The sequence below is a fragment of the Cyprinodon variegatus genome, unplaced genomic scaffold (assembly GCF_000732505.1).
Source record: "Cyprinodon variegatus isolate N-32 unplaced genomic scaffold, C_variegatus-1.0 Scaffold337, whole genome shotgun sequence".
Lineage (NCBI taxonomy): Eukaryota > Metazoa > Chordata > Actinopteri > Cyprinodontiformes > Cyprinodontidae > Cyprinodon > Cyprinodon variegatus.
Genome location: NW_015150790.1, coordinates 318,394 through 336,647, shown reverse-complemented (window position 1 = coordinate 336,647; position 18,254 = coordinate 318,394). Strand labels below are relative to the sequence as shown.

At 39.3% G+C, this 18,254-nt stretch overlaps 2 protein-coding genes across 3 annotated transcripts in view; both read left to right on the top strand.

The window, feature by feature from the left end:
• The first annotated feature begins 80 nt into the window (after positions 1 to 80).
• Positions 81 to 13,358, top strand: LOC107091460 (immunoglobulin-like domain-containing receptor 1). Of its 2 annotated transcripts, XM_015385401.1 has the most exons (8): positions 81 to 366; positions 2,508 to 2,678; positions 7,598 to 7,747; positions 7,917 to 8,036; positions 8,119 to 8,265; positions 9,863 to 9,985; positions 10,223 to 11,097; positions 11,975 to 13,357. In XM_015385401.1, the coding sequence occupies exons 1-8, from the start codon at positions 318 to 320 to the stop codon at positions 12,011 to 12,013; spliced, it is 1,674 nt and encodes a 557-aa protein (XP_015240887.1). In that variant the 5' UTR covers positions 81 to 317; the 3' UTR covers positions 12,014 to 13,357. The 2 variants fall into 2 exon arrangements, with proteins under 2 accessions (XP_015240887.1, XP_015240886.1); XM_015385400.1 differs by having other exon boundaries at positions 10,223 to 13,358.
• A 499-nt stretch (positions 13,359 to 13,857) lies between these two features.
• The window catches only part of LOC107091427 (NADP-dependent malic enzyme-like), a 21,586-nt gene continuing 17,189 nt past the window's right edge, over positions 13,858 to 18,254 (top strand). Inside the window, 2 exon segments of the mRNA XM_015385349.1 lie at positions 13,858 to 13,991; positions 14,402 to 14,642. Coding sequence (XP_015240835.1) covers positions 14,418 to 14,642 — 225 coding nt within the window. The 5' untranslated portion in view covers positions 13,858 to 13,991; positions 14,402 to 14,417.

Here is an 18,254-nt window from a genome sequence, read left to right as displayed (position 1 = left end):
AAAAAAAATAAAAAATTCACAAATGCACCTGTTAGTGTGGGCGGGGGAAGTGATGTCACCTGTATCTAGGTGGGGGAGGGGATGAGCAGCCTCTCCACTGGGAAGTTCGGTTGTGTACCGCTGCTCCTGCAGGGAGAAAAAAAATACTCTATTATAAAAATAGCCTGTTAACATTCTGCCATAGGTGGAAAGCCTGGTTATTATGTTTGGAAGCATTTACGCGACGTTTTTCTGTCAATATTCCGTCTTTTTTGGAGGATTTCGGCTACTTACAGAGCAAGAAGTGAAGATTCCGCGGAAGGATACAGATCACTGAAATGGGAAACATGATACTTCTGTTGTTTCTGCTGCTGCACCTGCCAACAGGTGAGGCTCACTTAAAAATCCATCCGTGCCTAACTATTACTGCAGTATCCCTTTTTGAAACCTAAAAGAGAGAAATTTAGAAATAAAAAAAAGAATACCTAAACCAATAGTCGAAAGTAACAGCAACGCCGAAAAGTTAATGATCGACAGGTGTAAACAGGACAAGGCCGTATCTGTGGGCGCCCTAGTTTTTCAATCAAAACTGACTCCAACATGTGAACAAAAGAATTTAATCCTCTTTACTTTTACTCTTTACTTTTATCTCTTGTATCTCTTGAGTAACTGAAATTGTCACTTTTGTTTTTAAAAAATAAGTTATAAAGAGCTTTTGATTCCAGTTTATTTATTTATTTTTTTTATATTGAGGTCAGCTTTGCAATAGAAAGCTCATAGGGGTTCCCAAAATGGGGGGCGGGGCCCACCGGTGGGCGGTGGGTTTGCGACTTTATTCTCGTAATTTTCTAACTTTATTCTTATAATATGACTTTATTTGTGTAATTGTATGACTATTCTCGTAATTTTATGACTATTCTTGTAATTCCATGACTATTCTCATAATTTTATGACTCTTTCGTTATGATTTTATTCATGTATTTTATGACTCTTTCGTTATGATTTTATTCATGTATTTTATGACTCTTTCGTTACGATTTTATTCTCGTAATTTTATGACTATTCTCGTTATTTCATTCTCGTAATTTTATAACTTATTTTGTTGCGATTTTACTCTTTTAATTTTAAGACTATTCTCGTTGTGATTTTACTCTCGTAAATTTATGATTATTCTCGTTACGATTTTATTCTCGTAGTTTTGACTATTCTCGTTACGATTTTATTCTCGTAATTTTACGACTATTCTCATTGCAATTTTATTCTCATAATTTTTTGACTATTCTCGTTACGATTTTATTCTCGTAATTTTACAACTATTCTCATTGCGATTTTATTCTCGTAATTTTATGACTATTCTCATTGCGACTTTATTCTCGTAATTTTAAGACTATTCTCATTACGATGTTATTCTTGTAATTTTTATGACTTCATGCTCATAATATTAAGACTTTATTCCCGAGATAAAGAAAATAAAAATCTCTAGCCTGCGCCTAATACTCCGCCGTACAAGGTATATGGAGGGTCAAAATGTTTTATAAAAGTACCATGAAATAAGTAAATGTAACATTAGTTTATTAATTTATTAAAAACATGACATTTATCAATCAATTTCTAAAATGCACAATCAAATAATTAAACATTAAAATATTTAAAATGGCAAATTAGAGGTTTAAAAATATACATTTATTTATATATGTAAATAATAACATTATATTTAAAATAGGGGGAAGTAATGGAGTAATTACGTATTTTTAGGGAGTCGCAGTCTGTTGACTTTTTATTTTTGGGTCAGAGGCTGAAATGTTTAGGAACATCTGTTATAGAGGATTTACCTACTGTTTAAGCAATACATTTTCTCTAAATATCTGGAGGTGACAGGACTTTTTTTTCTCAAATAAAATGCAAATGCACAACCCTGTACCTGCTCCTGATGCAGTGGGTAGTACTGCTGCCTTGCAGCAAGAAGGTTCTGGGTTCGATTCCCGGCCCGGGGTCTTTCTGCATGGAGTTTGCATGTTCTCCCTGAGCATGCGTGGGTTCTCTCCGGTCACTCCGGCCTCATCCCACAGTCCAACAACATGAATGTTACGTTAATTGGTTTCTCTAGATTCTCCTTAGGTGTGTGTTTTCGTGAATGGTTGTTTGTCCTGTTTGTCTCTGTGTTGCCCTGCGATGGACTGGCGACCTGTCCAGGTCACCAGGACAAGGCTGCCCACAGATACGGCCTTATCCTGTTTACACCAGTCCATCTCGCCGTAGACAGCTGGAGATGGGCACCAGCACTCCTTAATGTTTTTTTTTTTTTTTCTGTTATCTTAACTCATAGTTTGATTTATCAGCAGCATATACCTGTCATCAAGAGTACAGTTTACTGCTCATTACTGACTACTGTTATTAGTGGTGATGACATTAGTCTAGTTGCTGTAAACTGTTAACTGGTCTGGTTGGATTCCAGCGTTTAACCACAGTTATGCTGGTTCCAGTCAAAGAATGTGTTTATTATTCCGTTCTTTTACGTTCTGTCCCAGAGCTGCTGTCCATTCAGGTGGTCGTCCCAGAGACTGAGAGGTCAACAACGCTGTTTGGCTCTGTGACAATCCACTGCGACTACTCAACATCAGCCAACCCTCAGGAGGTCCTCGTCTCATGGAAGTTCAAGTCCTTTTGTAAAGATCCGGTCTTGGAGTATTACTCCACAGGTGAGGCTTCTTCTAAATGGAAAGGATATAGGAAGTATTCTACCACCGCAATTAGATATCCACCAAATTCTTCACTCAAATTACTAAAAATACATGTGAGTAGGTCAGCTCTAAATCCATTATCTATCCACCCTAACTGAGTTCAGTGTTGTTAGCACACCCTTCTTGAAATATTTCACGTTTTTTACAGCACCAGTGCTCGTGTTTGTTTTGTTTTTTTGTTTTTTTGTATTGTGGGCTGACAGGGAAGGGGTTACTAGAGAGGGGGGAGACATGTGTCCACTGAAGAAGGCCCCACCTTTAGTCCAGATTAAGACCCCACTCCCATCTTTTAACCAAAACTAAGCAATCTTCATAGAATTTTTTCATTACATTTCTGATTATACGTCAGCCAACAACTTGTTGAATGACCTCTATCATAGACACTAAGCTACTTTGAATAGGGTGGAAGTAACCATGCAACACAAAACACCTAAAAATGTGCAGATGGCATACGTCACTTTCCCCATTTGTTAAAACGACGGAAGTGATGCGACAAAGTTTCCCTGAGAGACTGTATATTTGTGCAAATTGTGCAGGGTTGACATTATGTTATGTTTATTTCAAGGCTCTAAACTGGTTGTCACATCAGTCTCTGACGAGTCGGGTGAGGTGGCCGGGGGCTACAAAACTAGACATCGTCATACAACATTGTGTCACCACAATTAGATTTATTACCTCATCACTATTTATCTTTCACACAGCTACTGGAAACAGAAATGTGGTTTTATCCAACTGCAGGTTTCCAGGAGATCTGGATTTTACCACGATATGGTCTTTACCACGCTGATGCTCATGGAAAATGTTGTCTTCCTTCAGGCAAACAATACAGCTTTCATCCACTAGGCGGAGCCAAAATCGTCCAACACATAAAGTTCTTTAGTACTGCTTTTTTTGTCTCCGCAAACACCTGGGAAGCATTAAGAACACCTTGGTCTCCCCAACATATTCATAATGGAATATAATAGTAACCAGGTTGTCTTGAGAGTTCTCGGAAACCTTCATATGTAGTGGTACCGAGTGATCCAAATTGGTAACTGCACTTTAAAACTGCAAATTTAATGTAAGGTTGCAATAATTTCCCTTGAAAGTTACCTTGAAGGCACACAGGCCCGCTAAAGATGAGGCTTGAGACAATCTCACCAGATTCAATGATTTTATTACAGTTATTGGAACAAAGCAATTTAAAACCACTCACACATTAAAATAACAGTCACAGCTCAACTCCAGGATGGCAGTCTAAATCAGGGTAGTGACCTACAAAAGAACACAGCAAAAAAAAACTCGTGCACCAAACCGAAAGGAGTACCACCATCCGGAAAGTCCACCACCAACACCAGGAGCTGGCCGTTTCTGTCAAAATAAAAAGACATTCAAATCACACATTTCATATTAAAACAGTTCAGTGCACAAAAAAATCAAGCAGCAGTAGTTTCAATAAAGTCAGTTTGGGGATGAACCCTACGCCGCAGCAGACACAGCACAAAGATTCACCAGCAGAATCGGTACACGCCAGTCACAGACCGGCCCAAACCAGTCACACTGGACGAGAGACAGGAAGCAGCTTCACACTGATCAGGATGGCGGGCATGGAGCCGAGAGCCAAAGTAACAGGCAGCCGGCGACGGACGCCTACATGCGGACTGCCAGCCGGAAACAGCAGACAAAACAGCCAGCCAAGGACAAACGGCAGCGTCTAATCAAACATGCATGTCAAAAAAATATAGAATCTAGAAGCATGTGAAGAATGAGCTTTTCACTTACCACTGAGCTCTATGTAGTGCCTCTGGCAAGGAGAAGAATCAGGCCGCTTGTATGGGACACCTGCATATATATATCAGTAAAGCTGAGCTAAGGCTAGGCTAACAGAATTAAACTAAAATAACTCTTACCACAAGAAGGCTTGATCAGTGCTTAGTTTAAAGCGCATCATTCGAGCGCGCATCTGTATGCAGCTGGCGTGCTGCGCCAGCAAACACCGAGGTCTGAACCGGAAGGACAACATGATGACCAGGTGAGAGAGGGCCCTTTATATACAGACAGCGCCACAACCAATTGGGTCGGCACTTGTGTGGTGCGTTCAAAGCCCGCAGGGCATACTGCCACACATAGAAAGATTACAGGGTCTTGACTAAGCTCCTCCCTAGAGGATCCTGACTGCTGCAGTGTTAGTTTATCAGAGATGTGTGGCCTCTAGATGCTGGTATGGCTTACTTATCAGAGGAATTAAAAAGAAAATTGACCAGAACTACTTGTAGTAAGGTAACATGCCAACTAATTATCACTCTTACAGAAGCACAGCTGCTATGTATAACCCATAAAAGCAATCCATCACCTCAATGATACAGACCACTTTTGTTCTGACTTCATCCGGCCCATTGCTCATATAAGTTCTCGGAGCTGCACTTTGGAATAGTGCTCCTATCTGGAGAGAAGTGCACACACCTCCAAATTGAGCATAAGGTTGTAAACTCGCATCTTGCTCTCATCAGTCTTTACGTAGTTTTCATGCTGTCAAGCTCTGTTATTGTTTTTAGTGATGAGGAGGAGGAGAAAAAGAACGAGCAGCAGTTTAGGACCTTTATGATATTATATTTTAATTATAGTGTTTAACAGATGCAGAGATACTGATGAGCCTCGGTATGATCAGCATACTGTTTGCTGTAAAATGGGCAAAAAGAAGAGCAAATATTAGATTTTGGGTACCAAATCCATTCTGGCTTCGTAGCTCCTTACAGTTATTGCACAGGACAGAAATGCACCAAGTGCAACAGGGAGGTGGAACCTGTTAAATGTCTGGAGAGAAGGACTGGGAAAAAAAATATATATATATATTTTTAAAGAGATAAAAAAAAACATTAATGGAAACTTCTCTCTTAGCTTTTCTTGAAGAACATTGATAATTTAACCCTAAAATCCAACATTATACAATCTGCTACAGCAGGAAATGGACCCTGATGAGTTATATTAACCGTTGTTAAACAACGATGTACGGGACGATATTTGTTGAAGTGATCGCCAAAAACAAGACAAACCAGATGTCCAAGTCTGCATTCAACCTGGCTCCACAGGCAATGCTATTGTTGCGCAATCATGTTGTGAAAAGCAGACAGATCAGTGATCTAGACATTACACGGGGCTCATTTATATAAAGCATGTTTATTTACATACCTACCAAGATAGAGGTTGTTGCGTTGTTTTGTTAACCCCTTAAAGCCAAGTGCATATTTTTTGTGTTTGGCCATGAGGAAGACAGTGAGGTGCAGGTAATAAGGTTTCAGATATGCCAGTAGCTTAATAATCCCAGCATGATTTAATCAGAAAAATAGGTATGGAGAGTTAAGATGATCAGAAGAGAGTTCTGAGTAAAAAACACAAGGTTTTGCATTTTGATTACATGATGCATTTAACCCTGATGGCACATTAGGGTTATGTGATTTCTACTAAATAAAATTATGGAAAATACTGATGGCGTTCTTTGCAGATCTGAAGCCAGTTGTGGAGGAGCAGAGACCCCTTTATGGAGGGGGCAGTTATATCATACAAAAAACCAAAATTAGACTTAGCATATGTAACTTGGCATAAACCAGGTTGATGCATGTTGTTTAATTTGAATTCTACACAATATCTATGTTGCAAGTTTCTGGGAGGAAAGCGGAAACATGTTTCCCATCCTCAAAGGTACATAATTTTTCTCATTTTTCAAAAAGGAATAGAGAATATTCCAGCTAAAATCTGCACAGCCATGTTTGTTTTGCTTCAGCTTGCCACATCCGATGACGTCATACATGTCACTGCATTAACCTGTTCAAAACATTTCGGTATCGAGACTAATGCATCAGTTGCCCTCTGGAAAGATGTATTTTCACGATTTTGTAAATTCAAAAATCTTGGGACAATTCATCTTGCTGGCAGGGTACAAAATCATGTGCCCCTCAGGAAAGAAAAAAAAAAAAAACAATTTTGAAATTTAATAAGGATCTACTGCTAATTTTTATTCATATGAACAGTTTTATAAATTCTGTTGATGTGGAATTTACACGGGGGTATAGTTTTGCAAATATGGTGCAATAAGAAGCCACATCCTAGAACGGAATAAGTAAAACTGATTAAATGGTGAACTTGCAGAATATACCCAGCTTAGGGCTCAGAATTAAGCAGATCAATGACTTGTGGGTAAACACTTCTTCAGCCTTTGAGTTTTTGGCCCCCAGGCTTTTGTAAAACAAACTTTCTTGGCCCTTAACTTGTAATGCTTGGTTTAAATGTCCTGGAAGTCAGGGAGGTCATGGTTTCTGCAAGTGTTTAGATTTTAAATCACATTTTTTTTGCATCTTATGGTTACCTCAATCACGAGATAAAAATGAAATTAGATAAAACCGTGCAGACATATTAAAAATAAATAAATAAATAAATAAAACAACTTTAGTGGTTTTAGATTTCCCTTCATTTAGCTGCAGCAGAAACCTTAATTTCCAAACGGCAGAGATGGGGGGCAGTGGGGACTTTCCGTTGGTTTGTTTTGTTGTCTCTTTCAAAGATTGTGTAACGTAAACTTTCTGCATGTATTCAGGTATAAAACAACAGTGTTTCTGATGCTGGGTTTTTATTTTTGGAAATAACTGTGCTGTTACAACCCTTGTTATGACACATTTGCCAAACAATGTTTCCAGGAAGTGTTGATAACTTCTTTCCTCAGTACATAGTTTTATTAACCTGAATCTGGCTTTTTTAGCAGCAGTATTCTATGTTATTTTTTCATATTACAGCAATAAAGTAATATTTTATCAGTACAAAAATACTTATCCTAATGATTACTTATCCTCAACTGTAGCGTTAAATGAGTATAACCTGATACATTGCTTTCTTTGTTTCTGAAGCTTATCAGGCGGCTCTGCAGCTCGGCCAGGATCCGGCCAATGACTGTCCAGACAGCCAGCGAACAGTTCGCACTGTCATCCAGAAGAGGGGAATCAATCAGCCAATGCTGGGAGCAGAGTACAAAAATCGCAGAATCACAATTCAGAACAGTACGTTTTATCCTAGCAGTGGGATTTGTTGCCTTGGCATTATCAGCATGTGTAACTTGCCTAATCATTTTCAAGTAAACATATTCTATTGTTGTTATATATTGTTTGAGTAGCATTTTGTTGCAGAGATGAAGCCCAGAGGGATTTAAACAGAATTTTCTCTAAACAGATGCAGATTTAGTGATAAATGAGGTGATGTGGTGGGATAACGGCATGTACTACTGCAGCATCGAGGCTCCTGGGGACACTACGGGTGACTCGGATCGAGAAGTCAGGCTCATTGTTTACCGTAAGTTTCCTCTGTCATTTCCTGCTGAGGCTTTTAAAGAGAACGCAAAGCTGAGGTCAGTTTTACTGTCTTCTTGTTTCAGACTGGCTCACTGTCCTGTTCATCATCATCGGCGCATTGTTGCTCATTATGCTCTTCTGCATATGCTGCTGTCAGTGCTGCCCACAAAAGTGCTGCTGCTATGTCCGCTGTCCCTGTTGTCCTCAGACCTGCTGTTGTCCTGAAAAAGGTACTAGAGAGGGCTTCATGTGTGTTTTAAGCCAGAATTTGTACGGACAAAAAGGGAGAAAAGGGTCAATGTATACAGAGACTTGCATCTAGATTCCCTTTATCCTTGAGGTACTCACTCAAAACTTGAGATTTTGTTAAATTCACCAATTGTCACTGTCAGAAACCCGAGATATATTTTAAGTAATTTAGAAAACAAAACACAATTCTGTCAACTTCAGATTTTTTGCTTTAAAGTTTATCTTAAATCGGTGTATGGACAGCTTAAAGCAGATTGCAGGTGCTTTTTGGGGGTTTGTTTTAGCATAACATGATCTAGTCCAAATTTATTCTGTTTCTTGTTTTTATAATTCAAAATGAGCTGACCTATCTTGGTTGGGCTGCCAAAAAAGATGCAGAAAAAGTTTGGTTACCCCCCCGAGCTGACAGGGGTATAGTGGGGTATTTACAGAAAACAGATTTCAACTTTTAAAAGTGTTAAGTTCAATATCCTAATATTTTAAAAGCTACATCAAAAATATAAAATTGCAGTTTAAAAATTATGTAATGTAATAAATGTTTAGGCATCCTGGTTAAAATGAAATATAATCAGAAAGCTGTCAGTGAAGTACAACAAAATGAAATAGCAGAATAATAATGACAAAAATATCCCTAACTGTACATAATGTCAGATTTCTTTAGGTTAAAGATGCATAACTTTGTGCTTTATACATATTAAAAAGAGAAAAGCCATGGAAATGTTATACTGCAAATGTATTAAATAAAAAACCTTCAAGTTATTAAAAATAACTAAATCGGCCAATTGTGGAATCAGGATTCAGGAAAACACTATAGTCTGAGGAAATTAGTTGGATAAATATAAAAACAACTTTAAAAAAGCAAATGATCTATAATAAACACAGAAATAATAATAAATGTCAAGTATTACTTATGAAATCTACAATCATCACAAGTTATTTTTAATGTACTAATAAACATTAATAACTAAAGTTAAATAATAAAAAAAAGAATAGTAATAAAGTTAGTCCTTGGCATTTTTCTGGGCATCCCACCAGGTACTCCAGCCTCCTCTTACATGCCAAAGTGTGGATGTTCTGTTAGTTGATGACTGGAAATTGCCCTGTGGAGTGTAGCAGTGTGTGTTGGTGTCCATGGTTGATTTTGCTGTTACCTTGTACTCTGTGACTGACCTGTTTAGACTGCCACCACCTGTAAACTCCAACCCATGTGACTCTGTGTGGACAAACGCCGATAGACAAGGACTGAATTAAAGAGAAACTGGATAGATCAGCTTTTACTTTGATTTTTAAAAATGACAGCGTAGTGTATCGGGGTTTTCAAGTTCAGAATAATGCATTTTCTTTATAAGCTACGAATGAACGGTTGCTGTAGATTTTCTTTTTTTTAATTTAAGTTCCCCGTTTTGCTTTTATTTCACAGTTGTCTGTCTTTTTTTATACTTTTTTTTTTATCCACCAGGCTTTAATTTGCATTTTATTTACAGCTAGAACATGCTATTCACTGACTGGCTTGATCCAGAGTCTGATTCCTGTTATTTTCAAACAGTGAAATATTTCTGGTTTGTGCTCTGATTGCAGCGGTAATGCAGCACCGGATGCTGAAAGAAGCTCAGAAAGCCATGGGTCCCTGGATGAACGGTCAGCCTATTTACACAAACATCAGCAATGCCTCCTCCCAGGGTGTTCCCTTGCTCTATTCTGGTAAATATCCATCAAAGAAAGGCATGAAAAGATCTATCCGCTCAAAGATTGGTGTCTTTACTCAGGGTGTGTTTATTTGGTCATACCTTATAGAGTCAAGAACGTGTTCTTGTGCTAATAAAAACTATCCACAAACCTGTTCCACATTTGTATTGTGCTTTAGTATATTCAGCATCTTGTTCTTGATAACTGCAGCTTTTCTTTACTTTTAATCTGTGATATTTTTTTCCCCTTTAGTCCCAGCTTCCATATCAGACTACTCAACGAAACAAAACCTCTCTATGACTCCCATGCATTTGGCACCAATGGCCCCGCAGCAGCAGCACCACACTTCACATCCACAATACATGGCGAACAGCAGCCTTCGAAGTAGCGTTCAAGGAGCCAACCCAATGTTGGACTACCTGGAGAACCAGGTGAGAGGGCTTGATGTGAGCCCTCCTCAAATGGCACCACACAACGTTCGAAACATGACGCCTTCGCAGCCCCGTCTGCAGCCTCAACCCTCTCCTCCAGCGGTGCCCTACGCCCCTGGTCCGCCCAGCATGTTATCAGCTCTGGACGAGATGGGGGTGAGGGGGATGGAGAGAAGGGTGATCACTCTGCCTCCAATCATCCAGCGAGTCCCCAGCTTTTCCTCCCGCAGGGACACAGCTGGAGGAAATGGGGCCAGGGGGTATCCAAGAATGTCCAGTCAGTCTAGTGGCAGCACCAACCGCTCAGGAGGGGGCCAACAGCGAGACAGACATGGGTACAGAAGCAGGGACGACCCTCCTCCAAGAAGGGGGATACTGCGTGAATACAGTGACGATTCAGACTGGGATAACCAGGGAGGAAGAGCAACGCATGGGGGGTCAAGGAACGAGAGGAGAGGGCGAGGGTCCAGGCCACGCACCCGAAGCCGTGACGACCTAATGGAGGAGCTGCATAGCAGATCAGCAAGGAGAGAGAGGAGCTACTCTCCTCCTCGGCACCGCACAAGGTCCTGGAGCTCGGATGAGGAGGTCAGCACCAGGAGGAAAGGACGCAAAGTGAAGGATTGGCCAGAAAAACCTCCCAGCTACTACTCCAGTGAGGTCCAGCCTGGTCGCAGGAACTACGACCGTCTTTCTGTAAGATCCTCACCTACTGCTGATACATACAATGAACCAGCAGTGTGTTAAAACATAACCCCTGTGTGCTGTATTTTCTGATCTGCCTTTAGTTTGTAGTCTCCATGTGAGAGCTTTGGCTTTGAAAGGCAGGACGGGTTTTCCCGGAAAGCCAACAGTGTCAACATTTAGATCAGTTTAACACTCAGTTTAGTGGAGCGTTAATAAAATTCCCCTTCAGTTGTTAAATATACTCCAAATATACAGATTACCTAAAACCCTGCAGATTCGGTATGAGCTGATGAGTACTTCTTTTCTCTCAAGTAGGAGCATCAAAGATGTCGGGACATAAAAATATTGACCAGCATTCATAAATCTATGAATGTTGAACCAGAAATGTGTGTACCTAAATGTAGCGTTGCCACATCTTGTGAAATTTTTTCTGCAAATGTCTGAAAACTTGGCCTTTATAAATGGCCTCTGCAGACTACAGAGCTAAATAATCAGACTTCTCACTATACTATTTCTAGGAATGGCAAAGACTGCTTTACTCTTGATTACGCTTTAGTAAAATGACAGAAAAGCTGCAACACCATCACAATCCAGTTGGTGGTTTATAAACGTTTTCGCCTTTCTTTGTACGGCTGTGATAAAAGAAAGTTAGCAAAGCATACATGTGCAAGCTTCATTGTGACTATTCCACAGATCTCTCACACTGCCCCCAAGTGGCAGCAGGTGGGTACAACACATATGTGCAAAGCTAATGCTGTAAATTTCTGCAGTCATAGCTTTGATTTCTTCTTCTTTGTTTTTTTTCTGTGTGGCTTTTTCCATGTGGCGATCATAGTAGTTCTGTTTTAGACTCTAATCTCTGCTTTTTCACCTTTTTCTCTCTTAGGATAGAGGCTCCCATAGCAGTACCAGCGTAGTCATCTGAAACATTTCTTATTTTTTCCTCACTGTTTCCACATCGGTGAAATGAAGGCGTTTGAAGCTGCAGCTGTTTAACAAACTGAAGTAAACTGCTTTACAGGCAGTGTGTGTAATATGTGCATATTTGAACTGCACTTCCATTGTGTGTAATTACTGCTATATAAAGAAAACCATGTTCATTTCCATTTAAATTAGCTGGTTATGTGAATCTTTTATGTATTGTCTGTGTGTGCATATTTCTGTGGTGAAAGACATTATCTTAAGAATGATTTAAATCTATAGTTTTCACAAATTTTTAAACATGCATGTATGACTATAACAGCGCCTTCACATCAGACCTGATTCCAATTGGCAGTTCTAGACATGGGCCAGTGGGTCTATAGAACTGGTCCTGGACCCCCATTAAGGCCCCTTTACTACTACATAATACAACATTTAATAAAAATAAATTATATGTCCTGGGAAAAAAACTGCTACGGAAAAGTCAGTTTAATCTTTTTTTATTTTAGTTTTATTTGATTTAAAAAATTAAGTAGTTGCCTTTTTAGCTTCGATAATCCCTATAAGATCACTAGTTTTGTCTTCTAGATATGAAGTTTCCAGACTTGCAAATGGCTGGTTTGCTTGATATATTAAGTGAACCAAAGAACGTCTCACTTTTTTTGGTTCCATTCTTTTATTCTGTGCCCCCATTTAAAAATAAAAAAAATGGCCCACCATGGCCCCCCTGGTAAATTTGTTCTCAAACCGCCACTGGTGATTGCAGTGACAAAATCTCCCCATTTAGATGCTGTGACTCTCCTGTCATGTAGACAGCAGTTTGACAAACTCCACTCCAGCTGCTACACCCACAGCTGTAAATTGAAGGAGCTTCTACCTCCTGCTCAGCATGGAGGACCTGGCGTGACACTGCAAACAAAGGGAGCTGATTGACATTCCTTACTTCAGCCTATGTCGGCATTTATTTTTTTTTCTATCTTTAATGTTAATTGACAAAATGTTTCGTTTCCAATGTGCTCTTTCACTCTGTCAAAGCCTCATCAGCACTGATAGTTTGTCTCAATGCAACAAGACACAGAAGTTCAGTTTCTCCAACTCCAGGAACTGTTGCTTCCCATCCATCATAGGTGTTATGTTCCTCCTGTCTCACTGTAATTCCCAAAATTGTGCCTGTTGCATCTCTAGAAACCCTGCCTGTTGCAATTCAATGTTCAGTGCAAATGCAAAACTCAGCAGCTGCAGTAGAAAGCAGAAGAAAAAAACCCTCTAAAATACTGTATAAATGTGATCTTACCTAATCATTTCTTTTGTAATGGATGAAGTGATGTATAAGATATGTTTTAATAAACTTTTTAGACAGAACTGGAGTGATTTTTGTTCTTTAATAGATTCTTGGCATGTTTGGAAATTTGCAAATCTCTCTTTTATTTATTTTCAAACTTGTCCCAATAGGAGTTTCTACAAAGGGATCTGCTGTTCGCATCTAAAGTATCCAGACAATTTTGTGCTCTTAATCTTTAGTTTAGATTGTTAGGAATAAAAGTTTATCTGAGATTAAGGATAGTTTTCAATTCACTAATAAAATAAACTTTTGTTTAGTCACACTAAGTGTACCAATTTTATGATTGTAAGGTTTACGGAATAAAAAAGTATGTGAATAAAACGCTCCTAAATACAATCCTTATCGAACGATAACAAATGACTACCGTAGGTGTTATTCTCAGATAACAGTGAAGGTTGGCTACAGATGGATACATATCAGGGGCCTGGCCTATGTCATCGTAGCGCTCTCTCTGATTGGCTGATCTGCAGATAGAAGAGGCGGGCTTACTTTAACACGGAAGTAAAACTGCCCAATGTCAGGAGGTCCTGAATCAGCTGTCAAGCCTCCTATCTCCGGTTAGATAAAACTCAATAGGACCAAAGCGGTTCTTCCCATGAAGCAATAAGCCTGTGCTTAAACTTATCCACGCAGTTTTCAGGTGAGGCCAACTGAACTATATTTGTGTAGTTGCTGTTTTTTGCAGGCTCGTTTCTTTAGAAAACTGTGCTTGTTTTAATAGCTTTACGAGCTAACAGCAGCTAGCAGAGCAATGGAAGATGCGCCCAATCTTTTATATATACGTATTTTACCATTTTTTTCTATGATATATACTAATTTTGGATTTTTTTTCCTGAACCATCAATTTGAACAAGCAAAGGATTTATGAGGCCTGATTTTTTTTTTTTTTTTTATGACTCCGCTTTGAGCTAACAGTTTTCCGGTTGTTTACATAGAGCCTGAGCTGGTATCATTTACGGCATGTCTGGCATCCCGGTGTGAATGTCCTCCCTCCTTACTGTAATGTAACTTTCCCTCTGTGGGGGTGGGTGGGTGTTTTTTCCGCCCTAGGTGTCCCTTTGGAAGCATGAACTCCCTCCCTGGAAAAGCCGCTTTGTCTCTGTGCAGAGGCGCGGCTGCAGGCAGGATGAGGGTACCGCTCGGCTCTCCGGGTCGGCCTGCGGGGGCGGTGCAGGGAGACAACACCGCTTTCCAGGCTGTGCGGGTCTGTCACTCCGGGACGAACCAGAAGTCCAACGTTTACACCAAAAAGCGCGGCTATGACATCACCAGGAACCCCTACCTGAACAAGGTTAGTTTACTGATCACTGCTAGAGTATTTAAATGCGTGAATCTTTTCAGTGACACTATTACAAAGATGCGACACTATTAATGCATTAATGTGTGCAATATCTAATGTACAATTACTATTTAATATCCTGTGCAATAGCTAGATATATAAATACCTATCTATATAAATACCCATTTAATGCCCTGTGCAATAACCCTGTACAATAATCCAACCAAATTAAGATATGTACTTCAGTTTTTATAACGGCAATTTGGATATACTCCAGAATGTTATAAAGGGTGATGAGCGTAACAGCAATTAATTGCAAAGTCAGCATTTGCCTAGAAAATTAACTTTATCCCCCAAAACACATTTCAATGTCATTGCAGCCCTGTCTTAAAAGGACCAGCTAACATCGTTTCAGTGATTGTTCCATTAACACAGGTGTGGGTGGTAATGAGGACAGGGCTGTAGATCAATCTGTCATGATTAAGTAAGAATGACACCACTGGACACTTTAAAAAGAGGCTGGTGCTTGGCATCATTGTTTTTCTTCTGTGAACCATGGTTATCTCTAAAGAAACACGTGCAATCATCATTGCACTGCACAAAAAATGGCCTAACAGGAAAGAGAATCGCAGCTAGAATGATTTTACTTCAGTCAACTTCAAGGAGAGAGGTTCCATTGTTGCCAAAAAGGCTCCAGGGCACCCAAGAAAGACCAGCAAGTGCCAGGACCGTCTCTTAAAAGTGTTTCAGCTGCGAGATCGGGCTACCAGCAGTGCACTGCTTGCTCAGGAAGGGCAGCAGGCAGGTGTGCGTGCATCTGCACGCACTGTGAGGTGGAGACTCTTGGAGCAAGGCCTGGTCTCTGTCATTTTCTTTGATGAATCCCCTTTCCAATTGTTTGGGACATCTGGAAAATGGCTTGTTCGGAGACGACGAGGTGAGCGCTACCACCAGTCTTTTCTCATGCTAACTGTAAAGCATCCTGAAACCATTCATGTGAGGGGTTGCTTCTCAGCCAAGGGAGTCGGCTCTCTCACAGTCTTACCTAAAAACAACCATGAATAAAGAATGGTACCAGAATGTCCTCTGAGAGCAACTTCTCCCAACCTTCCAACAGCAGTTTGGTGATGAACAATGCCTTTTCCAGCATGATGTAGCACCTTGCCATAAAGCAAAGTTGATATCTAACTGGCTCAGGGAACAAAACATAGAGATTTTGGGTCCATGGTCTGGGAACTCCCCTTGATATTAATCACATCTAAACCTTGTGGTCAATCATCAAGAGATGGGTGGACAAATTAAAACCTAGGAATTCTGACAAAATGCAACATTGATTGTGCAAGAATGGACTGCTATCAGTCAGGATTTGGTCCAGAAGTTGATTGAGAGCATGCCAGGGAGAATTGCAGAGGTCCTGAAGAAGAGGGGTCAACACTGCAAATATTGACTTTCTGCATTAACTCATTCTGTCATTAAAAGCTTTTGTTACTCATAATATGATTGCAATTGTATTTCTGTATGTGATGACATCTGATATACACACATAAAAACCAGAGGGCAGCAGATCATTTGAAAATATAATATTTTTGTCATTCTCAATACTTCTGGCCATGACTGTTTGTATATATATGTGTGTGTATGCACTGTATTTACTGTATATAGTCCCCCATGTGCCTTTCCCTCCTTTTGGCACCTTCTTCTTTTGAGTAAATTTTTCTACTAGGAGATCAATAAAGTTAACTAATCAGTAAACATTTTGTCAGGACTGATCACAATTCAAAGTATTTTAGTGGAAGTTTAAAGAGACCATCTCAGTCTTACACAGTTGTGGATAGATGAGTCTAGTGCCCTTTTAATTAACCCTCTTGAGCAGCCAATTATAATCAGGAAGCAGATGAAGCACAACAGATATCTTTGGTAAGGTTGGACTATAAAGCACAATCTCAACCTCTACAGGTGGAGCATTAATCATAGCAACTGTGGAGCAGCTGCAGAGGTCAAAAGAGCCTTTTTGGTTTTACAGATTTCATGGAGAAGGCATTACTGAGACAAAACAAAACATCTTATCTGCATCTGGATGCTAACTATTTTGTAATCTGCTTCAACATCTGACAGAGAGAAAGTGTTCTGGAGGGAGACTTCACAGGGAAATCGCATGAATGAAGAAACCTTTACTGTTGTCAGTGTATTTACAGCAGTATCAATGGAGCTAAATGTCACACCACATATGTGGCAGAAGGTAATCTGGTTAGCTCATAGAGAAAAACAAAGAAGTTGGGTGTACATGCAAAACCCATTTTTTTAAAACTCAAACTCCACCTCATTCCGTAAAAGTTAAAAAAAATATCCACTGGACTTGGTTTCCAAGATTTGAAGATGTTTCGCCACCTCTCCAGGAAGCTTTCTCAATTCAAATGTCAAATTCCACCTCATTTTGAACAGACCATCATCATGGTGACACATGGTGGTGGTTGCATTGTCATGTGGGCTTGCTTTTCTTTACCAGGGAAGCAGGTTGGAGTTTATAGAAATCTATATGGCGGTAAACAAAGGACAATCCTGGAAGAAAACCTGACTTCGATCGGAGGTTTACCCTGACCATAAATGTACAGCCACAGGAACAATGGGATGGTTTAGAATACAGGACATTCATCGTGACCTAGTTAAAGTCCACACCTAAACGTGTGTGTAATTTACAGGCAGTTTCAGTTTGTAACGAGTGCAGTAGGATAAGTTCAAGGTGCATGAATCCTTTTGCAAGACAACATACATGGGAAAATGTAACCGTTCATTTAAGAGTTATTAGGTTAAATCTACTCTGTTTCCTTTTTTCCATATACGAGTTGTGTGAGTTGCTGATAATTGTCCTTAAACTGTGCTTTACTGCACTTTACTTTTTAATAATAAAGTGTTTTCTTCAACTCAATCATCATTAACAAATACAAACATTACCATCAGTAAATATCAGTTAAAATTTTTATTTTTGGAAAGGAACCCAAAAGTACAGCTAGTAAAGCTGTAACAAGTGCTGTACAGAACTCTAAAATGGCATGGTTAAAAAAAATGTGATATAGTGGAATTTCAGTCTTTTTTCAAACTAATAGTTTGATTATTACTATAGAATAATAGTAGTAGGATAATTATCCATATAATCCAACAAACTGATGTATTTGTAACACTATCCAAACAGGTGAGGTTTTATACCCCATCTTAAAATCATTTTATATAGTTGCTTTCTTTTCCCCAGCCACAACTTCATCCATATTTTATTTTTTTATTTTTCTTCTGCAGGGTTTCCGCAGGTCATTAAAAATCATCAAAAGTCATTAAATTATTATTTTTTTAAATCAAGGCCTTAATTGGCATTAAAATTCATTAAATGTGCTTACATGGCATTTAAAAAGCTTCATTTAAAAAAAAAAACGTTTATAAAAATCAATTTCTTCTGATCTATTATATTGTGATATATTGGCGTGGAACTGCTTCCGGTTGTTTGTAAAGCTGTATGTTTGGGGAAAAAAAGCTTGAGGCGGAGAAAAAGTTAGAGAACGGGAAATTTCAATTTTCAACAAAAGTGGCTGGAAAAGAGGGATTTTGCCGTGTTTTTTTTTATAAGAAACATGG

What these genes read in the sequence shown, in the direction of transcription:
- LOC107091460 (XM_015385400.1), top strand. Translation starts at nt 318, where the DNA reads ATGGGAAACATGATACTTCTGTTGTTTCTGCTGCTGCACCTGCCAACA. An exon ending in AGTCAGGCTCATTGTTTACC is followed by an intron (nt 8,037 to 8,118) that starts GTAAGTTTCCTC and finishes TTCTTGTTTCAG; the next exon opens with ACTGGCTCACTGTCCTGTTC. An exon ending in TGTTCCCTTGCTCTATTCTG is followed by an intron (nt 9,986 to 10,222) that starts GTAAATATCCAT and finishes TTTCCCCTTTAG; the next exon opens with TCCCAGCTTCCATATCAGAC.